The sequence below is a fragment of the Sinocyclocheilus grahami genome, unplaced genomic scaffold (genome assembly GCF_001515645.1).
Source record: "Sinocyclocheilus grahami isolate Dianchi unplaced genomic scaffold, SAMN03320097.WGS_v1.1 scaffold513.1, whole genome shotgun sequence".
NCBI lineage: Eukaryota > Metazoa > Chordata > Actinopteri > Cypriniformes > Cyprinidae > Sinocyclocheilus > Sinocyclocheilus grahami.
Window position 1 is genome coordinate 525,910 of NW_015505692.1, and position 25,156 is coordinate 551,065.

The 25,156-nt window shown below is 37.9% G+C and overlaps 2 protein-coding genes across 5 annotated transcripts in view; one reads left to right on the top strand and one right to left on the bottom strand.

The window, feature by feature from the left end:
* Nucleotides 1–1,644: 1,644 nt before the first annotated feature.
* Nucleotides 1,645–11,905, top strand: vash1 (vasohibin 1). Its single transcript, XM_016237401.1, has 7 exons — nt 1,645–2,128; nt 5,668–5,756; nt 7,498–7,554; nt 7,786–7,860; nt 9,232–9,613; nt 11,056–11,165; nt 11,241–11,905. Exons 1-7 carry the CDS (start codon nt 1,787–1,789, stop codon nt 11,311–11,313), a joined length of 1,128 nt encoding a protein of 375 aa, XP_016092887.1. The 5' UTR covers nt 1,645–1,786; the 3' UTR covers nt 11,314–11,905.
* A 2,625-nt stretch (nt 11,906–14,530) lies between these two features.
* The window catches only part of angel1 (angel homolog 1 (Drosophila)), a 22,868-nt gene continuing 12,242 nt past the window's right edge, over nt 14,531–25,156 (bottom strand). The window contains exons 6-11 of one of the 4 annotated variants that reach the window (XM_016237405.1): nt 17,828–17,954; nt 17,640–17,753; nt 17,395–17,425; nt 16,523–16,686; nt 15,073–15,233; nt 14,531–14,741 (exon numbers count right to left, since the gene is read on the bottom strand). In XM_016237405.1, coding sequence (XP_016092891.1) covers nt 15,091–15,233; nt 16,523–16,686; nt 17,395–17,425; nt 17,640–17,753; nt 17,828–17,954 — 579 coding nt within the window. In that variant the 3' untranslated portion in view covers nt 14,531–14,741; nt 15,073–15,090. Of the gene's footprint in view, nt 14,742–15,011; nt 15,234–16,522; nt 16,687–17,394; nt 17,426–17,639; nt 17,754–17,827; nt 17,955–25,156 lie in introns of those variants that run through there. The other 3 variants (XM_016237406.1, XM_016237404.1, XM_016237407.1) reach the window with 3 other exon arrangements.

Here is a 25,156-nt window from a genome sequence, read left to right on the forward strand (position 1 = left end):
GTGAGTGAGTGAGTGAGTGAGTGAGTGAGTGAGTGAGTGAGTGAGTGAGTGAGTGAGTGAGTGAGTGAGTGAGTGAGTGAGTGAGTGAGTGAGTGAGTGAGTGAGTGAGTGAGTGAGTGAGTGAGTGAGTGAGTGAGTGAGTGAGTGAGTGAGTGAGTGAGTGAGTGAGTGAGTGAGTGAGTGAGTGAGTGAGTGAGTGAGTGAGTGAGTGAGTGAGTGAGTGAGTGAGTGAGTGAGTGAGTGAGTGAGTGAGTGAGTGAGTGAGTGAGTGAGTGAGTGAGTGAGTGAGTGAGTGAGTGAGTGAGTGAGTGAGTGTCTGTGTGAGTGTCTGTGTGTGTGTGTGTGTGTGAGTGTGTGTGTGTGAGTGAGTGAGTGCGAGTGCGAGCGCGAGTGTGCGAGTGTGCGTGTGAGTGTGGGAGAGATATAATTCTTCTATTTACTATTTTCTAAAAAGCCACTAATGTCAGTCTCACCAGGATTGAAATTATTTATTTTGCAGTGGCTTTTCTCAAAAATTGTGATGCATTTGTTCTGTGTTCTGTGAAAACCTACCAATAGTTATTTAATTGTCGAGTATGCCCTGCTTACAATTAGCCATAAATATGTTAATGCATTCATCCTCTGTAACATCCCAGTAAGAACATTTAATTTCACGGACTTTAATTGAAGATGTCTTCGCCAAGCACTAATCTGATCGTTGTGCGCATGCGCATCATACCAGGGATTTGGGAGAGTCCAGCACGTCTTCAGCGCCAGAGAATCTGAATCATTTTAGCCAATCGGTTCGTTCGGACGGTTCGTTTCAATGAACTGATTCACAACCGAGTCATCACTCTGAAGCGTTACAAAGTTTCCGCGTGGAATTGTACTTTCTTTTCTATCATGAAATTGTTGTTTAATATTGATTGTTTATTATTAGGTTATACAGCGGCGTCAAATAGTGTATTAAACTTTATTATTAATAACCGGACGTCACTAATAATTAACAGCCGGTTGAAATAACGCTATTTCTTAACTGTATTGCTGTCAGATATAATAATATTGTTCCAATCTCAGTTTTACACTGACTAATACAACATCGTACAGTCCGGTGTTCTCCAAACGCTTCGCGAATCGATTCGACCGAGTCTTTTAAATGATTCAGTTCATAAGAACGAGTCGCTCGTGAATCGGGCTTCACAATCAGCGTCGTATAACGGGATCTGTGATCCGGCAGGGCGATGGCTCGGACCCTACACCGAAACCAAATAAAGCTGGACTCGGAAAACCACTGTCCTGCATTGCACCGTGTTTAAGTACGTGACCGACAGCGCGCGCGGGGGCCGGTGTGCCGGTGACGTCAGAGGAGCGGCGGTCCTCATTGTCTGTGAAGCAGCTCGTTTTCATCACGTATGCCTTCTGTGTTCTCCGTGTCGCGTGTTACATCTCAATCTGTAATCTAAGATCAAATGCTGTTTGTGTCTGATCTGACACGCTGGTCTGTGTATAAATCAGATGGGAGTCAGTGTGGTGCGCCTGTAAGCACATAAGCTGTGCGCAGAGGATACGGGGCTTCATAGCTGGATTCCTGCGCTTATACACAACTAAAGTTGTGCATTGCATGCTGTCAGAACTAGTATGCTGGTTGATATATGTTGACAGGCCACCCCGCCGAGGGCCGTAGCTCTGCTGCTGGACCCAGAGGTCACAAGGGGCCCAGAGGTTCCTAGGGGCCCACAGCAATTTCTTAATCGTGCTTTAAAGAAAGTCCCAGAATTCCTAGCTCCGGCCGGGTTGTGGGCCGTCCATGCCGGTGTCCTGCTGCGGGACCGTCCATCACGGCTCCTCTCCGAGGAGAGTCATCCACAAGAAGCCGGGAATCAGGACTTGTTTGAGTCAGCCGTGCTCTTCTGTCGGGCTGAGGATGCTGCGGACTGCGCTCAGTCTGGAGGGAGTCGAGGAGCGAGACGAGGAGCAGGAGGACGAAGGAGAAGATCCGAGGGATGGCGGGATCCCGTTCATTATTAATAGGGGAGGTCTGCCCATAAACGAGGAGACCTGGGAGCAGATGTGGCGGCACGTCGCCCGCATACACCCGGATGGAGAAGCAGTGGCCAGGAGGATACGGGGAACCGGCGACCTCCCCAAGGTACAGCGTTCACAGCTACAAGTGTGCCAAAACACCCAGTGGATGTTCTTCTGGTGGGCCTTTCCCAAGTACACTTCCATAATGTACTTAAAGCGTTAGTTCACCCAACAATGAAAATTGGCCCATAAATTACTCACCCTCAAGTCATCCTAGGTGTATATGACTTTCTTCTTTCAGACGAATCCAGTCAGAGTTATATTAAACATTGTCTTTGATCTTTCAAGCTGTTTAATGCCACTCAGCAGGTGTTGCATGCTTCAGTCCAAAAGAAGTTAAATAAAAGGCGCACATCTATTAACAAAAAAGTGTCTCACACGGCTCCGGGGGCTGAACAAAGGCCTCCTGTAGTGAATCAATGCATTTTTGTAAGAAAAATATCCATATTCAAAACATAATAATCACTTTAATGTAGCTTGCGGCAGCAGTTATACACGGAAGCAGCTCCGGGCGGATGAGGTATGAGGTCAGCATTACGCATGCGCCGGTGAGTCTCGTGAAAACCAGAGTTTGTTAACAGGAGCAAAGGAAAACCAGTCTCCTCTTGGCTTATATCCAAATCCTCCGGCATTCTTCTTTACAAATCCTCGTTTTGTACTTCTAATTAGTGACCGTTGTTTTGTTTTGATCTCTCCGCGTGAGTCACTTCTGAGCGGCGCATGCGCAGCGCTGAACTCATACGTCATCCTCCCGGAACTGCTTCTGTGTATAACTGCTGGCGCAAGCTACATTAAAGTGATTATTACGTGCTGAATATGGATATTTTTCTTACAAAAACGCATTGATTTGCTACAGGAGGCCTTTGTTCAGCCCCCGGAGCCGTGTGAGACACTTTTTTGTTTATGGATGGGTGCTTTTTATTTCACTTCTTTTGGACTGATGCATGCAACACCCGCTTAGTGGCATTTAAACAGCTTGAAAGATCAAAGACAATGTTTTATATAACTCCGACTGGATTCGTCTGAAAGAAGAAAGTCATATACACCTAGGATGACTTGAGGGTGAGTAATTTATGGGCTAATTATCATTTCTGGGTGAAATAACCCTTTAAAGTGCTCTATTTCCGCGCACTAGTTTTAGACTTAGTATGCTAAAAATGATTGTTTAGTACTTCCTAAGTTAACTTAAAAACATCTCAACTGTGCTATTTTGGGACACCATGAATACGCACTAAAATGTGTTACTATCTCTGTAATTTAAAAAAACATATTTAGTTAGCACTTGTAGAACCCGTCTTTCAGACACTAGTACACTCAAGTGTTCTGCACGTGGTGACTAAATACAGAGATAGTATGTTAAAAGTGCATTTTAGTGCGTATTCACGGTGTCCCAAAATAGCACAGTTGAGATGTTTTTAAGTTTAACTTAGGAAATACTAAAGAATCATTTTTAGCATACCAAGTCTAAAACTAGTGCGCGGAAATAGAGCACTTTAAGTACATTATGAAAGAGTACTTATTTTTAACGTGGGTATTAATAAAGAAAATAGATCTGTAGGTCTTGGGAAAAGTTACTTTTAAAGTAATGCGTTACAATATTGCTTTACTCCCTAAAGAAAGTTACTAATTACGTTACTTAGTTACTTTTTATGGAAAGCAATGCGGTATGTTACTTTTGAGTTACTTTTTAAATCTGGGCGGGGCTTGCTTGTTTGTTGTTAATATAAAAAGTTGTAAAAGCCCTTTCACAGCAGAAGTGAAGTGAATATGTCTCAGGCTGAAGGAAATGTAAATTCACGTCTGTACAGTAGAGGACGCAGCTCAAACTAATCTCATGAAGAATATGACGCAAGTTCAACACTACTCAGCAGAAACACAAACGTGTCATTTTTGTTTATTAGTATGGGCTTGCTTGTTTGTTTTTATTATAAACAGTTCTTCTTTTACAAACGTAAAAGCCCTTTCACAACAGAAGTGAAATGAATGCGCCTCAGGCTGAAGGAAATGTAAATTCACGTCTGTACAGTAGAGGACGCAGCTCAAACTAATCTCATGAAGAATATGACGCAAGTTCAACACTAAGCAGAAACACAAACGTGTCATTTTTGTTTATTAGTATGATTGAATTGGATCATCGAAGGTCAGTAGCTAAAACACTGGTTAATAAAATGGGATTAAATACATAAATGATATTTGTCTTATTGAACATATTTAATTATTGCAGGTTTGTAAGTATTCTGAGTTTGCATTTGACAGTTTGTATTGATTGTGAGGAGCACTGAATGTGTTTGTGTGCAGTGAGATGAGTAAACACATGATCATATTTAGTCTAGAACTACAGTAAGATCATGTTCACACACAACGCTCTGCACTCACTCCTGATTTCTGTCACCGTGGCAACACCAGAGCTGTCACTCAACACATGGAAAGTCTTGAGACCTCATTGAAAAACTTGGAAAAGGTTTTTGAAATATTTCAGACAAAGGATACGATCAGGTTTTGCGTAAGAAGCTCCAGTGCTGCTGTCATTGAAGCAAAAGAGACACAACAAATATTAAGACATTCATGATCCTATTCTAAATCTTACAATGATGGAAACATTCCCACTAGTGTTCTCAGACTGTGTTCATAATACAGCACTGCAGAGACGAGGTGTTTTTGTATAGCGGCCAACAAAAGTTTGTTCATCATAATCTTCATGAATAAGCACAACCTTTATGAATTTTGAAGCCTAAATATAAGTAAACGTCCAAGACTGATGTTATGTAGAAGACTAATGTCCTGACAACTTCTTGTACCATTTAGACACTTGTTAGCCACCTCAAGGGGGTTTTACTTATGTATTTAATGTTGTGGAATAAAACATGAAAATATCTTGAGCTTATGTTGACCACAAATGCCTTATATTAGGCATTTAACCCAAAACCCATTCAAAAAACCAATCGACGATGAACCAGAAGAGCTAAAATTAGAACTCATTTCCGGGTTTTGGCCTATAAAAAGACCTCATCCCTGCAGCACTCTATTAGTGGTGTCAGTAATATCCCAGCCGTTTGTAGACTGCTTTCCATCGGTCTTACTGGCTTTATTTCTTTAATTCGTCCCTTGTGGACTGATCGGATCAGATGCATCGAATCAATATCCAGTGAGTTCATCTGAACCCAGATCCAGACCGCACTGTCACCATTACTGCTCAGCTGATGTGGATTCAATGGCTGATATAATGTGTCCCTGGAGCACAAAAGCAGTGTTAAGTCGCTGGGGGATATTTGTAGCAATAGCCAACAATACATTGTATGGGTCACAATTATACATTTCTCTTTTATGCCAAAAATCATTAGGATATTAAGTAAAGATCATGTTCCATGAAGATATTTTGTAAATGTCCTACTGTAAATATATCAAAACTTAATGTTTGATTAGTAATATGCATTGCTAAGAACTTCATTTGAACAACTTTAAAGATGATTTTCTCAATATTTAGATTTTTTTGCACCCTCAGATTCCAGATTTTCAAATAGTTGTATCTCAGCCAAATATTGTCCTATCCTAACACATGCGTGATATCATTGTCCAGCTGTTAACTCTTCTTTAACCCTGTAGATTCCAGTACCAAGTGTGCCTACATTCCAGCCCAACAGCAGTATTCCCCAGCGCCTGGAAGCCATACAGAGATACATCAGGGACTTGCAGTATCCTTTCACACTCGTCTTTCAGGAGGGACATCGATGTGCTGACGTTGCTCCTCTTGCCACAATTTACAGTCACTTTATGTCCTTCAATCAGCCGTTTTCATATTGTTGCTGTATGAACTTTATAACATGTCTGTAAATAGTTCACTACTGCAGTATTACACTGGTCCAGACTCTATCATGCACACTGGTCAGGAATCAGTCAGATAATTAGATAATTTAAAGAAATAGTTCACCCAAAAGAATCATGTACTTAAAGGCACAATATGTAAGATTTTTTAATCAAAATATCCAAAAACCACTAGAACAGTGTTATATATTTTGCTGACTTGTGTACTTACATTATCCCCAATGTTTCGATGAATGTTTAAGTCCAGAGAAATAAGCAATTTTAGCTAGTAACACGGAGCGTGTCTATAGAGTCATTGTGTCGCCTGCCAATGACATCATAACCCCTCGATTTCCAGTTTTATTTTGTAGAAAACATGGAAACACCGAAGACGCTTTAATATGTTGTGCATTTTAATAGACCGGCGACGGACACAGAGTAGCATTATAACGGAACTAAATGTATCTAGTATGATAAGACAGCGCTGCTTTGCCCCACATACGCACGTCCGGAAGCAGCGGACGCGCTCGACTGTGGCATAATAAAGGCTCTGCTGCTTTCCCCCACATACGCACGACCGGAAGCAGCGGACGCGCTCGACTGTGGCATAATAAAGGCTCTGCTGCTTTCCCCCACATACGCACGACCGGAAGCAGCGGACGCGCTCGACTGTGGCATAATAAAGGCTCTGCTGCTTTCCCCCACATACGCACGACCGGAAGCAGCGGACGCGCTCGACTGTGGCATAATAAAGGCTCTGCTGCTTTCCCCCACATACGCACGACCGGAAGCAGCGGACGCGCTCGACTGTGGCATAATAAAGGCTCCGCTGCTTTACCCCACATACGCACGGCCGGAAGCAGCGGAAGCGCTCGACTGTGGCATAATAAAGGCTCCGCTGCTTTCCAGCCGTGTGTGAAAAAAAAAAACATTGAGCTAAAAACATAAAATATTAATTATATTTCAAGTTTTTTGAAGTCATGATTCAAAAAACATGATTTTTTTTTAAATAGAATAGTTTATTGATCATTCCTCCGCTGAGGAACAGTGAAAGTAAAGCTTCTGGAAACAAACGCTCCTCAAAAGATGCTGAGGATCAGATTTGAGACTCTAAAACATGATTGATGGAGAATCAAGTAAAGCTGAGCTGCTTCAGTCCAGTAAGTGTTCATCTGGAGATATTACTGACGTTATTCTGACGCTTACTTGATCAAAACCAGTCAAGATTTGACAGCAGAAACACACATGGTTTCAGTGAACAAAGACTTTGGGTTTGGCGATTGTTGTCCATTACATTTTATCAGTGATTTCAGCTCATTGTTATGTTGTAGGCAGATGGAATTTAGGCCACAAGAGTTACATTGATGATGATGACAGCTGAAATATCAGAAAATGTCAAGAACAATGAAACATTGTGTGTGCTGTTGGTTTGGTCCAATGTATGTCACAATGATTTGTTACATGACATTTTTCTCTGTATATATATTCAGAATAATTCTCATGATATATTTCACTCATAATATAGGTTATTTTCTGTAAACTTTGATGTAGTGGTTGACTTTATACTTTATGACGTTATATAGTGCATTGTTTGTCTCCTGACAGTGTCCTGTGCTTAACATTGTCTGTCAGATACAATCACACTGGAACACAGTTTTTTGAGATCAAGAAGAGCAGGCCGCTCACAGCGTAAGACCCGTCCACTTAGCTGTCTCCTCTCTTAAAGCTGTATCCTTCAATTAAAGCAAAGTTGTGCTGTTAGCTTACTATATTCAGTACTTTTGATTATTATTAATAGACCTTATTAGGAGAATATTTTTCAGAATACTTTATTCATTTTAATTTTCATCTTTTAAAAATATTTCAGGCTCACTTGCATACAGACTCTTATTGCATTATTACCTACAATGTGTTTTTCAGATTGATGGACATTGCCAAGGAAATGACAAGAGAATCTCTACCAATTAAATGTTTGGAAGCCGTTATCCTCGGGATGTATCCTTCACTTGAACTGGATTGAAAATATTAACATTTTAATAGCATATTCATTTTTTTTCATACATTTGTGCGTATGAAAAGTGTAATAGTTGCACTCATACGAGTTGTGTTTGTGGTTGGTTCAGTCTAGCTTTGAATTTCTCCATTGTTCAATAACATCTGCTTCAGATGTGACATTCAAAAACAATCTGGACTGAAAGTGCTGCTTAAACTGTTCAGATCAGGCTGAAATTATCCAATCATATTTTGGTTTTGGTAGAAGCTTTTGCTGCAGCATTTTGAACCAGTTGATCTTATTACTGAAGGACATCCAGCAAGTAATGCATTGCAATTATCTAGTCTTACGGATTTTTTTTTCTTTTCATTTGGACAGTAATGTTTATATGTTTTATCATACAAAATACACTCCACTAACTTCTATACAGAGTATGTAGTAAATATAGAGCTGTCATAAGCTTAACAATGGAAACAAATTGGTTGTTTCCCATTAAAGTTTTTCATAAAATGAAAGCAACAGAGGACCTAATACTGAGCCTTGTGGAACTCCATACTTAATTTGTTAGTTTTGACAGTTCATCTTTCACAAAAAGTGGTAGCAATCAGACAAACATCGTAATGCTTGTTCACAAATGTTTATATAATACTCTTATCTGTCCAAGAGAATGGCATGATCTTTGGTGTCAAAGGCAGCAATTGAATAGTACTAGAAGTGAGATGCAACCCCAATCAGGTGATAAAATTAACATATGACAAGTTCAGTCTTTGTGCTATGGCTAAATTCTGATCTAAACCCAAAATATCTGGCATAAATGGAGAATTTGGGATGGGTCTATAATTAACTTATGTTACTGGATGATCAAAATAAGTTCAGAATCCAGTTTAGTCTTTCAGTAATCTTCTAAACATTTTAGTGACCGAAAGAAGGATGTAGGCAACAAGAGGATTTCTTGGGTGTCCTGGAGATGTCCAGAATTAAGGGCTTAGACAGATTTGTAAAGATTATTGCCTGCTGGGTCCAGAAAAGTGCTCTGTCAGACAGTCTTGAATGGTACTGGCAGAATAAAGACTAAACTAGATAAAACAGAAGGAGTGAAAACATTCTGAGATGGTAATTAGATCGTTCATAAATATGAAAACAATAGCTTAAAATGTTGATTAATTTGGAATTGGACATTGATGGTAGGCTTTTTTAATTTTTTTAATGAAACATACGGATAAATCTTTCACATTGACATCTATAGCATGCATTTAGAAAGTAGATTTTCATTTCATGCTGACTTTAACACTTCCCCTGTACTTGCTGATAATGTACACAGCTGTCTGTTGAATATATTACCATTGACTCCCTTAACACAGCTGACGCTTCAGTTACCTCACCAACAGCATGCCGACCGTCGAGCGGTTTCCTCTCAGCTTTAAAACACAGTTCTCAGGGAGTCATTTCCGTCACATTGTGCTGGGTGTCCACAGCGGCGGCCGCTTTGGTGCTCTGGGCATCAGCCGCCGCGAGGACTTGATGTACAAACCGCTGGAGTACAAAACACTCACGGACCTCCTTCAAGAGTTCCAGGTGGCCTATCGGAGATACTGGCACACACTGTGCAAGGTCAAGATCGGTCATTATGTGTCACACGACCCACACAGCGTGGAGCAGATTGAGTGGAAGCATTCGGTGCTGGACGTGGACAAGCTGTCCAAAGAAGAGCTGAGGAAAGAGTTGGAGAGCCACACTCGGGATATGAGGTTGAAGGTGCGGATGATACGCCTACGGTTAAATCATAATACTGCTGACAGTACAAAATTGTGTGTTCTTGGCTGCTCAGAAATCAGTGATTTTATAAGGAATAGCTCACAGAAAATTGGCCTGACCTGTTTCAGAGAAATTTGTTGCAGAAATGACATGCTTTCAGCAAATGTAAAGGTGAAGTGTGTGCTGCGCCAAATGGAATTGCAAAAATTATTATTTACAAACAGGTTTCCCAAACACTTTTATCGCACTTCTCTAGGTTGTCTTGCCAGTTAATTCCTAAAAATCTAATGATAGTTTGTGACTTTACCAGCCTTACGTGTTGAGAAGGAAAAACAGTAACACATTTTAGAGATATTGCAAGGTGATACTATGCTGTTTTGGTTTTTAAATCTGAGACTGTTGTTAGACATGATAACTAAATGATGTGATAATTGGCCCTCACTGATGAAGTCTAGATCTAAAAGACTATCTTTGAATAATTTCTGAAAACAAGTATCTCTGTCTTACCTTTATTTAGTAGTAAAAAGTTCTGTGACATCCACAGATGAATGATGTCTGTGAACTCCAGCATGTTTGTAATAGATTTGTGGAAATCGTGAAAGAGAGTTTTTCTGTCATCTGCTTAATTGATAAATCAAACATGTTTTCAAACAGTATTTAAAATAGCACCTAGAACTTAGTGTCATGTTGCTTAAAGCTTTTAGATAAGACTTGTCATCCAGCATTTAAAATACATTTTGGGTAAATGCAAAATGGACCTAATACAGAGCCTTGTGGCATTCCATACTCAGTTTGTGTTAGATTTGACTGTTCCTCTTGTAAACAAAGTGGCAGGTAATCATACAAACATCTTAATGCTTGTCTAAATGTAATTCTCTTATCTGTCCAGGAGAATGACATGATCTTTGGTGTCAAGGGCAGCGCCAAAATCAAGTAGTACTAGGCGAGAGATGAAAATAAAACACTTATTTAGTGATATCTGCCAGGTAGCATGAACATTTCACACTAATGGTTAATTTGGTGCTAATCTACCTCCTTCCAAACACAACCAGGACATCCCACTGCCATTTTGTTTGTACCCACATTTTCATGTGCTTTTCTGGGATCCTCTTTGATCATTTTTGTTTGCATATTTTGTTCATAAAAGCCTCTTTGAAAAACGCCACCATGAGTCATTTAACATTTACATTTATGCATTTGGCAGATGCTTTTATCCAAAGTGACTTGCATTGCAATTAAAACACTTTTTTCCCCTTTTTTAAAAAAAATCAGTCAGTCTCAAATGAATGAACATGGATTTTTTATATATATATATATATATTTTTTGTTTAAAGGTTCAATAAACTGTTCCATTTCAAATAATTAGATTATTTCATATGTCTTATGTTAATAATCACACCACATGCATTGTGTTTAGTGGTTGACTGAGCTCTGTGTTTCAGATCGGTAAAGCTGCTCCACCATCACCGTCTAAAGACAGAAAGAAGGATATGGGATCTCCTCTGAGGAACCCAGGCAGCCCGATGCGCAAGAACAGCCAAAGCGACAGACGGTACTTACAGATCATTCGCAACACTGATACAGTTACAACACAACATCTGACCAACAGGTGGTGCTGTTTTCACAGGTCGTCAGTGGAGAAGCGGTCCGGGCCGGCGGGGCCCGCGGCTGATGTGAACGGATACCAGATCAGGGTCTGAGATTCACGAGACAAAGACTGAAACGCAGCCATGAGAGGATGAAGATGTGTGTTCACTTGAACTACACAGAGAATGTGTTCACTTATAAGGGTAGACACGAACACCTCCTCTAATCATTCATTTAGTAGAATAGCCACATTATGAACAATGCATCATATTTATATTCGTTTTAATACTATGCCTCAGCTGTTCATTCTGCTGTAAGCAACTTTTCATATTTAATCTGTAAATACAGTGCAAGTTAACCTTTAACACTACTAGACACTGATGTAGAGGATAGCCTGTAGTCCATTTATTGGTGCCTTTGATCAGTTTTTGGACTGCAATGATTTTCTGGCTCAGTATTTTTGCCTTGTTTTCCAGTATAGTCTTAACATTTCTAAATCATTCAAGATACTTTTTCTTTAGAAGCAAAACAACTCGATTTTGAGTCTTGTTTTCTGAAGAAGAAAAAAAAGCAAAGCAAAAGTATTTGCTCAAAACAAGAAATAATATCTGTCACTTGGGTCAAATGTTTAGTTTTCTTGTTTTGAGCCTCTAGTAAATGTATCTTGATTGAAGAATGTTTAGATAATTTTAATAGAAAACAGAACAAAAAAGAAAGAACATTTTCATGCTCTTAATTTTAATTTTATTTTTCTGAGCGTGCTGGCAAATATTTGTTTGTTTTGAACAAACTCACTTCATTTTGATGCATTTTTCAGAAAACAAGACTCAGTTTCATTTAGTTTCTAGAGTACACCAAGGCTCGAAATTGGGACCATTTTGGTTGCATATGCTCCCATAATTTAATCTGTGCGACCTCAAAATATATTTGGGAGCATTTGTGCGAGTGCATATAATTGTTGTAGTGCGACCTGTTTTCATTTCTCTAAAAACATTCACAGTTATGCGCTTTCTGTGTGCTGATACGGTGACCTGTCTGCCGGTCTATCAAACGTTACATAACTTAATCTTTACATTCTTATCTTTAATGCAGATTTTAGATTGGTTAATATGAATTATTATATTACCTGACAGCGGAAAGCAGTGACTGGGTGATTAACAGCTAATATTAACCAATCTAAAATCTGCATTAAAGTTAAGAATGTAAAGATGAAATATGTTAATATATAATTTGTAGTTGGTGCTCATTCATTTTTGGTGGTGCTCCTAACTTTGCTGCCAAGTAAAAAAGTAAATTTCGAGCCCTGTGCATGCATCTTGATATATGAACGTTTAGATATTTGCACTGGAAAACAAGACAAAAATACAGAAGAAAATCTTTTTTTTTTTTTTTTTTTTTGCAGTGTTGTAATAACATCTATAATAATACGAGCAGTTCATCCTCCCTGACACACTTTTTGCACTTAGCGACACTTACAGCATTGAACTTTTCTTCTTTAGTTATCAGGTTTCACCAGTGATTCCAACCTGAACTACAATAGAGCAAATATTTGGCTTTGAAAGAGCAAAAGCACTCCCACTGGTGAATCTGTCTGGTGTTTCTGATGGCTCGAGTACTGATCATCATGTTATAATGGCCACTTTAGTGGACATGCGTGTATGTAAATGATGTTGCAGAATATACAGGGTTCAGTAGTTATGAATGCAGCCCGCGCCCCTGTTGGTTTTGAGATTTTTCTAACTCTTAAAAGATATGATGCTCAATTACACGCGTCCAAGTTTTTAAAGTCAACATGAAATTGACTTGAATTCATGTTCCTGCTCTTAAATAATTCATCAGTGCATAACATGCTACAGAAATAGCCTAAATGTTTGTCTTCATACTCTTTCATCAAAATAGGACTTGCTCCTCCTCTGAAGTCACGGTCTCATAATGATCAACCAACTATCAGTCATTGATTTCTCTGTTGAATACCTCGTAATGTGTTGTGACTGTGAGCATCATTTCATGTTGACTTTAGGAGTAGCGTGATGTAGATGTGTAACAGTCTGTTTCATTAGCAGATGTTCTCCTACAGTAGACACACACACACTTACACACTAAAGCCAAACACACTTGTTGTGAGACACTATGAAGTGCACTAGTGTGATTCTGATGTGAGCAGAAGACACTGATGCTGGTGCTGTTAAATGTTCTTCATTAGAACTGCATCCTGCCACATGATTAACTAACTGTGTGTGATTAACAGATGTTGCTATTGTTGATTTTTCACTTTGACGTCACGGCACTGAATGTCTTTCAAACCCTCACTGGCTCTTTTGTGACACTTGAAACTGAAATGTACAATAAATTGCCTATAATTTGTTTTTGTCAAACGAGAAACATGTTTCCGTCGTGTGACATCTTACTCATTATACTCCAGATTGAAGTGCTACAACATACAAAATATTATACATCACTGAAAGCTGAATAAATAATCTCTCCATTGATGTATGGTTTGTTAGGATCGGACAATATCTGAAAATCTGGAATCTGAGGGAGCAAAAAAATCTAAATATTGAGAAAATCATCTTTAAAGTTGTTCAAATGAAGTTCTTAGCAATGCATATTACTAATCAAACATTAAGTTTTGATATATTTACAGTAGGACATTTACAAAATATCTTCATGGAACATGATCTTTACTTAATATCCGAATGATTTTTGGCATAAAAGAGAAATGTATAATTGTGACCCATACAATGTATTGTTGGCTATTGCTACAAATATCCCCCAGCGACTTAACACTGCTCTTGTGCTCCAGGGACACAATTCACAAAAATAGTAAACAACAAATAGTTAAATAGCAAAACAATGCAAAAGTAAGATTATGAAAGTCTTTTCTAACGTATTCATCAATGTTACATTTTTTAATGTAATGCATGCATTTAGAAAACAATGTTACCACTTTACAATAAAGATTGATTAGTTAAATAGTATTTACTTATTGATAATGTTAAAGCATTAAGTATTTATTCATCTTTGTTAACATTTGTTAAAAGTACAGTAGTTCAGCTTCATCAACTAATACTAAGAGATACGACTTTTGATTTTAATATTACAACTTGAAGATGAAGAAATGCTTCAGATGCTTTTTTTTAGTTCATGTTAAGTAATGTAGTTACCTAATGTTAACACACAGGATCTTACTGCAAAGTTTTACCAGTTATTAACACTCAATTTGATTATAAATATATATTTTAATTCATTTTAGTGTTTTTGCTCCAGCCAAGCTTTTCTTGCAGTGAGGATGAACATGGTTTTAGCTGTGAATTACTTTGACCTTCTGCGAACCTCATTTCACCGAGATGGAAGAAAAAGCAACTTTCTCATGAATGTACTGTAAAGCTTGATATATGACGTGCATGTACAAACCCCTCATCCGTTTTCAAGAGAACACATTCAGATTCTTTCAAATGAAGGACTGTCATTAGATGTCCATAACGGAGTGTGCATCTGACCTTCAATAACAGCGTCATGTGGCTGTGCTCTTCATTTTCTTCTTTTTGTGTTCAATCAGCAAAAACGACAGCAATGCATGTAGTTATTTATTTAGCTCCGTTCAAAATATAAATTCAAAACCAAAAGAAACAAACTGAAAACTAATAAATGCATGCAAGTGCATTCTGATTACATTATCTTGAACATGTCAATCATAAACGGTGCATGGTATTTCCTCACATCAAACATCACGCTGGAGAATATGTCACACGTGCAAACACTCGCTCTGTTACTGAACAGAAAACTAAATATTCACCTGACCAAAAATATATTTTTTTCTTTCACAATCCAATTGTAAGGCAATGAAAATGATAAAGACAAGCAATCCTTACATTTGTCAAATGTTGGGGTCAGACGGGAGGAAGCTGAAGCTTGACGATCAGACTGAGATGATCAGACGGGAACGCTTCGTTAGGAAGTCCTCGCAGAGACCAGAGATCAGCCGCAGACAGCAGAGACAAACGACCCAGCAGCTTCAACCCCGCAGCGCTCTCTGTCAACACATTTGCAGAGTATCAGATGTGCTCCGTCAGGCTTTGATGGCTCATATAGTCTGATAGAGTGAGAATATGGAGGGAAAAACTGCTTAATTGAGCATAAATGTGCAATTCTGATATTTAAAATGATTCTGAAATTCTGCTGCTTGTAATATAAATCAGTGAGATCTTTCTAACAGTGCAGCAGAGACTGACATAAAATGATCTAAATATCAGTCGTCTCTATATCTCCAGTAATCTGTCTCAGTGAGATGAGAGTGAAATGCTCCAAACATATAATGCAGTGATTGAGAGCTGAAGAAATAAAGGCTCCTCAGAAGATGTGAGATGTTCTGGAGGCTTGAGAAGATCATTCCTCCGCTGAGGAACACATTTAACAGCAAAGTTTGATCATGTTGATCATTTAGAGACCTTAGCTATGTGCTTTTTTTGCTATATTGTTAACAGATAATGTGAGAATTATGATGTTTGATTCGGTGTTTGAATAGTATCATTAAAACTATTTTATAGTTTTGTTGATATTTTTTAATTTTACTGTATTTTACATATATATATTTTTTTATATATTTATCAGTTTTTGCTGTTTGTTAATGTCTATGTAGCTTTTATTAATTTTTATTTCAGTTTTAGTTCTTTTAGTAATTTAAGTTAAACTAATGGAAAATAAGAAATGTTGCCTTGTTAACTAACTGGAATAAAATAAGTGTCTTTTTATTTTAATAAATGTGACCCTGGAGCACAAAACCAGTCATAAGGGTCATTAAAGCTGAATAAATGAGCTTTCCATTGATGTATGGTTTGTTAGGAGAGCACAATATTTGAAAATCTGGAATCTGAGGGTGCAAAAAAATCTAAATATTGAGAAAATCATCTTTAAAGTTGTCCAAATGAAGTTCTTAGCAATGCATATTACTAATCAAACATTAAGTTTTGATATATTTACGGTAGGACATTTACTAAATATCTTCATGGAACATGATCTTTACTTAATATCCTAATGATTTTTGGCATAAAAGAGAAATGTATAATTGTGACCCATACAATGTATTGTTGGCTATTGCTACAAATATCCCCCAGCGACTTAACACTGCTTTTGTGCTGCAGGGTCACGTATATTTTATTTCAAGTACTAAAATTGTTTATATGATTTAAGTTTTAGTTCACTATAACACTGGTTTGCTTTAACAGTCACGATGAGATGGACCAAATCAGCATTTTAAGGGGCGCTGCAGATATTTGCAGATGGTCAGATGTGAGATAAGAGCTGATCAGCTCCGAGCATCACCTTCAGCTGCAGCAGAGCCGGTCCTGCGGCTGGAGAAGAAGATGTAGTCGACCATCGCTCCTCCCTCGGAGTTCAGAGAGCTGACCACAGCCGTCTGCGTGTCGGGCTGGACAGGACTGTAAGCTGACCTCAGGCTCAGCGCGTGATGCAATGCGTGTCCAAACCTGCCAAACACCAGATTTCATCAGGAACCTCGTCAGGAATCTCCAGACTCTTAACATCTCACACAACAAGGAGTTCTGAGCTGTGAAGCAAACCAACCAGCTGCCAGATGAAAAAAACATCTACTTGATAAAGTATTTGTGACCCTGCAGCACAAAAGCAGTGTTAAGTCGCTGGGGTATATTTGTAGCAATAGCCAACAATACATTGTATGGGTCAAAATTATAGATTTTTCTTTTATGCCAAAAATCATTAGGATATTAAGTAAAGATCATGTTCCATGAAGATATTTAGTAATTTTCCTACCGTAAATATATCAAAACTTAATGTTTGATTAGTAATATGCATTGCTAAATACTTAATTTGGACAACTTTAAAGATGATTTTCTCAATATTTAGATTTTTTTGCACCCTCAGATTCCAGATTTTCAAATATTGTCCTCTCCTAACAAACCATACATCAATGGAAAGCTTATTATTCAGCTTTCAGATGATGTATAAATCTCAATTTCCAAAAATGGACCCTTATGACTGGTTTTGTGCTCCAGGGTCACATTTGAAATAATAATAAAAGGCAAAGCCACAAGACTATGCACTTTAATTACTTATTATAGACTTTTGATTAAAAGCCAGTTCTCTGCTTGATGGATGAGGATTATGGTTAGTTCAATGGACAAGACTCTTCTGTTCCTGAACACCAGCTAACTCACCTTGAACTAAACATGTCCATGTCTTCTGGGTCTGTAAAAAACAGAGTATATTTCAGGGAGCACACATGATTGCCAACACCTCAGACGTATGCAGAAGTGTGTGAGAAGTTATGGGTCGCACCAGCTGTTTGCAATATTAAAGGGATGGCTCTCCCAAAAATGAAGATTCTGTCATTCCAAACCTTTGTTTAACTTCGGATAAGAGATAAAGCTAGGCTTAGGCACAGCTAGAGTAAGTCTATCACCTGGTGTTTTGTCAGTGACTCCTGGCATGAGCTCCAGATCAGCGGGCCGCACACACGCCGCCGGACAGTATCGCAGCTGACACAGAAACTCAGCGCTGTACTGACGATTGTCTACTGCAAACATACAGCTATGAGCTAAACACATGCATGCTGGGAATCCAGAGCGATTAGTGAACTGTTGAGCTGACCTGAAGCTGCGGTCTGTGCGTCAGACCTGTACTGACAGCCGTCAGTGATGCCGAGACTGCTGGGCCACAACGGAGAGAAAAGCCTCATGTGATGGATTTTATACGACAAATCCAGCTGACCTGAAACCTGCAAGAGCACACAATCCATTCATCACAACACAATCCAAATCAGTGTTGGAGAAGCTCATCTAAAAATCTTCAACAGTGTAATTAGATTACTGTTCAAATGTCCAGAAACTGTTCTGTACTCTCTCCAGAAAGTATTTAATTACTCATCACTAATTACTTTCTAAATCCTATATCAACCTTGACGAGTTAATGATACACGGATAGACATGAAACGGTTCTTTTAATTCTTTCAAGTAACTACATCAATTATTCTGGACACACTTTAGATTAGGGTCCAATTCTCACGATTAACTATGATTTTGCCTCAAAATACTCCTAATTACTGCTTATTAATACTTAGTAAAGTAGTTGTTAAGTTCAAGAATTGGGTAGGATTAAGGATTTAGAATAAGGTCTTGCAGAATTAGACGTTAATATGTGCTTTAAGTAATAATAAACAGCCAATATCCCAGTAATATTCATACTAATAAAAACTAGTTAATAGTGAGTCAATACTTAAGGGTTATTAACTCACCAAAGTATTTAAAGTGAGAAGGGTGCATAAAAAGCATGCATTTTAAGGTTAGACTTTAAATGTTGATGTTAAATCCACTATTGCATCGTGTATAAATGTTCTACTGTCTATACACAGTATTGAGTTCAATTACATAAGTAACTAATTAAATTAGAGAAAAAATAAAGAGTAATCCCTTACTTTACTTGGTAATTAGTTACACCCAACACTAGGGATGCACGATATATCGGCCACCATATCGGTATCGGACGATAAATGCTCATTTTTTCTGTTATCGGTATCGGCACGATAAGAAAATTTGGCCGATATCTTAAAGCCGATAAATAGTGCATTATTTCCTTCAGAGACACTTCAGATGCGTGCTGTTCGTTTGCAGCCTTTTGTGCAATTGTACATTGTAATATTGTGTTTATTTGATGTATATCTGATTTATCTCATATAGAATGCGTTTGGTTAAGTTAAAAGAGCGCTTCAGTTTACCGGTGATCGTCTTTAGCTCAGCGCACGCAGCTCAAACAGCAGTGCACAACATTAATAACTATGATTGGGAATGTTGTGTATATAACATTCTAATGAGAACATTATTATAATAAAACGTTGTGAATTCTTTGGGTTTAGTTGCCGTGTTTCAGCGCGTTGTTATGGGAAGAGCGCATCCACAACAGGATCACACATTCTGACTATAGCACGCAATAACTGCATCATTTTGTACATATATAAGTTGTAATATTATGTTTATGTGGTATTAATATTAATCTCAGGATGCATTTCCTTGAGTTAAATAAGCTGCCAGCAAAACGCTTCAGTTTACCATGTTCATTCAGCTCTTCAGCTTCAGCACGCGCAGCTCAACGGCTGCTATTTAAAACAGTGGTATTAATTTGTTACTTTTTCAAAATCATTGATACATTATTAATAACAACAACCACTTGTATTTTTCTCTTATTATTTTCATCAACAATATGGTTTAGTAATTAAAATCATTTAATTATTGTCCGTGCAGAGGCTATTCCGTTTTATTGATCTATGGCGCATTCATTTTGATTCTTTACACGTGTAATGATGTCCAGTGACTTGTTTGCATTATTTATGCATTATTTTATTTATTTGTAAGACTTTTTTATGACTAAATTTGGTAATGGGAGAGTAAAAATATTTTTAAAACGTACACCGTTCAAACTAGGCTGCTTATGTTGAAGTGTTTGGGATGTGGCTTTTAATGATGAGACCTTTTTTGTAATCAGGCTCTCAAAAAGTATATAACAATTTGGATATAGATTTATCGGCCAACATATCGGTTATCGGCTTTCAAAAATAAAGAATTATCGGTATCGGCCAAAATTTTCATATCGGTGCATCCCTACCCAACACTGATCCAAACACAACACTAAGACTGGGAAAACCACACACATAAGAAGTCCACCACAGTTAATGTGTCTAAAGAGTTATTTTTGCTGGAAATTTATCAAAAAATATCTTGCATTTTTTGCACAAAACAACTGATTAGGGCTGTGTGATATTGAAGAAAAATGCGATATGCAATACCTTGTTAAATAATGCGATATTCGATTTTTCATATCAGTCAATATCGATAATTATCACGATAAATGTCAAATCTTTATTTCTTTCAAGTTTAAAGCCAGATTTTTGCTCCAAAGTGAAAGTTGTAGAAACCAGACCATTAATTTTCCTTAACAAAATAAATGTCTTAGTAGAAAAATTTATTTCTTAGTTTCTGCATGTCCCAATGAGTGCTATTGTTTCAAATCAAGAAACGGGTTTGGGTTGCCTGATAATATTAATAATAATATCACTGTTTTGTCTCTTAGAAATGCACATTTGATAGTAGCTTGAGTTAGGATGCAGAGGTACATTTTTGTTCATTATCAAAATCAGTAACAGCTGTAAAAATGGTAGCAACCTCAGTTTTATATGGTTACATTTAATTTGACGTGTTTTTATTTATTAATTTTTTACTAAGCATTGGTCTCCCATAGTAGCATGCATTTAAATCATGATAAACACAGTTAAAACCACACATATAGCACCTCAATGCCATGGTAAAAATTTAACTTTATGGTAAATTATGTAGATTGCAAAGCCTTCTGACGGTCTCGTTGCACACAGTGTTTCTCCTGTTTGGCTTTAAACTAGTTTAATCACTGAGTCAATTGTGTTCATGGCTGAGTTCAAGCACTGGATCTCACAGCGCTGTTTAGTGCTCGCGTGACCGAGTAAACGCATCTGCTCTAGCGAGCTCGCGCAGCGCGGCAGTTTGAACTTTGATAAACGGTCCGAGTCGCGCTGTTTCATTCCACTTTTGGCGCATAAACATTATATCGAACATTGATCGAACTCTTCATATCGTTTTATGTCTTGCAGAGACTGACAAAAATGAGCTCCTAAAACTTACTGCCAGATTCTGGAAGATCAATTCTTCAAACTGTGGTACAAAGAGGATGTGGTGCTGGTCCTTCAAGAGTCACTCTCAACTTATCTGTCCATAAAGCCTATAAAAAATAGTCTTCATGTATTTCACAACACTTCAGAATGTTATTCTTATTAAGTAGGGGTCATTTTTTTGGATTTTTTTTAGGGATGCACGATATATCGGCCACCATATCGGTATCGGCCCATATCGCCTCATTTTTTCTGTTATTGGTATCGGCCTGATAAGAAAATTTGGCCGATATCTTAAAGCCGATAAATAATGCATTATTTCCTTCAGAGACACTTCAGATGTGCGCTGTTCGTTTGCAGCCTTTTGTGCAATTGTACGTTGTAATATTGTGTTTATTTGATGTATATCTGATTTATCTCATATAGAATGCGTTTGGTTAAGTTAAAAGAGCGCTTCAGTTTACCGGTGATCATCTTTAGCTCGGCACACGCAGCTCAAACAGCAGTGCACAACATTAATAACTATGATTGGGAATGTTGTGTATATAACATTCTAATGAGAACATTATTATAATAAAACGTTGTGCATTCTTTGGGTTTAGTTGCTGTGTTTCAGCGCGTTGTTATGGGAAGAGCGCATCCACAACAGGATCACACATTCTGACTATAGCATGCAATAACTGCGTCATTTTGTACATATATAAGTTGTAATATTATGTTTATGTTGTATTAATATTAATCTCAGGATGCATTTCCTTGAGTTAAATAAGCTGCCAGCAAAACGCTTCAGTTTACCTTGTTCATTCAGCTCTTCAGCTTCAGCTTGAGCTGCAGCTCAATGGCTGCTATTTAAAACAGTGGCATTAATTTGTTACTTTTTCACAATCATTGATATATTATTAATAACAACAACCACTTGTATTTTTCTCTTATTATTTTCATCAACAATATGGTTTAGTAATTAAAATCATTTAATTATTGTCCGTGCAGAGGCTATTCCGTTTTATTGATCTATGGCGCATTCATTTTGATTCTTTACACGTGTAATGATGTCCAGTGACTTGTTTGCATTATTTATGCATAATTTTATTTATTTGTAAGACTTTTTTATGACTAAATTTGGTAATGGGAGAGTAAAATAATTTTTAAAACATACACCGTTCAAACTAGGCTGCTTATGTTGAAGTGTTTGGGATGTGGCTTTTAATGATGAGACCTTTTTTGTAATCAGGCTCTCAAAAAGTATATAACAATTTGGATATAGATTTATCGGCCAACATATCGGTTATCGGCTTTCAAAAATAAAGAATTATCGGTATCGGCCAAAATTTTCATATCGGTGCATCCCTACCCAACACTGATCCAAACACAACACTAAGACTGGGAAAACCACACACATAAGAAGTCCACATGTGTCTATGTGTCTAAAGAGTTATTTTTGCTGGAAATTTATCAAAAAATATCTTGCATTTTTTGCACAAAACAACTGTGTGTGATATTGTGATATTGAAGAAAAATGCGATATGCAATACCTTGTTAAATAATGCGATATTCGATTTTTCATATCAGTCAATATCGATAATTATCACGATAAATGTCAAATCTTTATTTCTTTCAAGTTTAAAGCCAGATTTTTGCTCCAAAGTGAAAGTTGTAGAAACCAGACCATTAATTTTCCTTAACAAAATAAATGTCTTAGTAGAAAAATGTATTTCTTAGTTTCTGCATGTCCCAATGAGTGCTATTGTTTCAAATCAAGAAACGGGTTTGGGTTGCCTGATAATATTAATAATAATATCACTGTTTTGTCTCTTAGAAATGCACATTTGATAGTAGCTTGAGTTAGGATGCAGAGGTACATTTTTGTTCATTATCAAAATCAGTAACAGCTGTAAAAATGGTAGCAACCTCAGTTTTATATGGTTACATTTAATTTGACGTGTTTTTATTTATTAATTTTTTACTAAGCATTGGTCTCCCATAGTAGCATGCATTTAAATCATGATAAACACAGTTAAAACCACACATATAGCACCTCAATGCCATGGTAAAAATTTAACTTTATGGTAAATTATGTAGATTGCAAAGCCTTCTGACGGTCTCGTTGCACACAGTGTTTCTCCTGTTTGGCTTTAAACTAGTTTAATCACTGAGTCAATTGTGTTCATGGCTGAGTTCAAGCACTGGATCTCACAGCGCTGTTTAGTGCTCGCGTGACCGAGTAAACGCATCTGCTCTAGCGAGCTCGCGCAGCGCGGCAGTTTGAACTTTGATAAACGGTCCGAGTCGCGCTGTTTCATTCCACTTTTGGCGCATAAACATTATATCGAACATTGATCGAACTCTTCATATCGTTTTATCGAGAAAAATTATAATCGCGATAATTAACGTTATCGAATTATCACCCAGCCCTATATATATATATAGGGGTTCAAAATTTTTTTTATCGCGATTAATCGCATGATTTTCTGCGATTAATCGCATTATGTAAAACATTCAATAATGAATTCAAAAGTAATGTAGTGTGCATTTTTTTTAGTTAAAGGGGTCATATAATGCGATTACAAGTTTTCCTTTCTCTTTGGAGTGTTACAAGCTGATTGTGCATAGATAAGATCCCTGAAGTTGCAAAGACTAAAGTCTCAAATCCAAAGAGATATTCTTTATAAAAGTTAAGAGTCAGCCCCGCCTACCTAAAACACCTCATTCTAACACGCCCCCACATATCTACCTCACTATGTGGGAAGATTTAGAGTAGCGCTTGTTGTTTGTCATTTCTCCGATCATAAATGCAGACATGGTTTTATGTTTACGCGGCGCGATGCAACGCAACACGTAAAAAGACAGTACGAGTCATTATAATCTGTAATTATGTCCCCACTGGATGCAACAAATGCCTGGTTTATAATGGGTTTTAATAGTGTCGTCTCATCGCGCCGGGACACAGGGCATCACAGTATGGTGAGCGGCGTAACATTTCCGTCACACGCTTGAGGTATTCGGCCAATCACAACACACTGGATAGCTGTCCAATCACAGCACACCTCGCTTTTCAGACCGATGAGCTTTGTAAAAATCGACACGTTTCAGAAAGGCGGGGCATAGAGGAGAAACAATAATGTACAGTATGTGGAAAATAATGTGTTTTTTTAACCTTAAACCGCATAAACACATTTCATTACACCAAATACACAAAATACTGTTCTTTTTAGCAACATCATATGACCCCTTTAAAAGTACTGTTATATGAACAAAAGTGCTATAACATTTGGTTTGCAAACACTTTAAACAAATAAGGTGCTTTTTTTACAGCAGTATTCCTTTTACATAGTTAGCAGTTAAAATTGTTCTTGTAAATCTCAACTTATAACATTAATGTAATCAAATTAAATATTAAACAAAAGCTATTTGCTACTGCATTAAAGTTTTTATAGAAAATATTTTATAGTTAAATAAATATGTTATAGAAAAACAAATTATGCTCAGAGTCCAGAGCCTCGATCATAACATTATAACAGATGCCTTCCAAGTAGAGACCTGCACTATCGCGGGACCCAACGCAGCAGAGTGCGGTGCGGGTCAACACTTGATGGGCGGGTAGAGACTTGTGTGTGCGGGAGAATAATTAGGGTGTACTCACACTAGGCAATCTTAACCGTGCCCAAGTGCGTTTGACCCCCAAATTCCAGTTCGTTTGACTAGTGTGATCGCTCCGTGCTTCGCTCGGGCGCGGTTCGTTTAGCCGGCCAAGGCTCAGTTGGAAGAGGTGGGCCAGAGCGCGGTTCAGTTGGGTTCGGGCGCGGTGCACATGTAGTGTGAGCGCTAACCGCACCGGAGCACAGAACTTCTGATACATGCAGCATGATTGCATGTACATTTCTGAGCGGCAAATGTGATAGATCTGTAAAGCAATATATTGTGAGAGGGCCGTGTGTTACCGCGTCTCAAACGACTCAAAATAATAAACCACAAAGTTAACAAAACGATGCACTCCACTGTGCTGAGCGAGAGCGCTTCTCTGCTATCTTCACATGCTATCAGAAACTTCCTATTTCCCACTTATGAAGTCACTCATGAAGTCTTAGGCCCACCCCAAATCCTCTCATTGGTTGAAACGGGTGATGACACCCATCCCAAGCCAGTACTGATCAACATCCCACCCTCCTGTGACCCATGGTTTGCCTGTATGTGAGCAACGGACTTTCATAATAAAAAAAACCTGCGTTAATGCGCATTAAAATAATTGTCGGCGTTAATCAATTAATGCGTTAACTTGCCCAGCCCTA

Excerpts from the sequence above, each read along its gene's own strand:
- vash1 (XM_016237401.1), top strand. The coding sequence starts at position 1,787 with ATGCCGGTGTCCTGCTGCGGGACCGTCCATCACGGCTCCTCTCCGAGG. Across the intron at positions 7,555-7,785 it reads AAGAGCAGGCCGCTCACAGC|ATTGATGGACATTGCCAAGG; the intron begins GTAAGACCCGTC and ends TGTGTTTTTCAG. Across the intron at positions 7,861-9,231 it reads GAAGCCGTTATCCTCGGGAT|TTACCTCACCAACAGCATGC; the intron begins GTATCCTTCACT and ends CTGACGCTTCAG.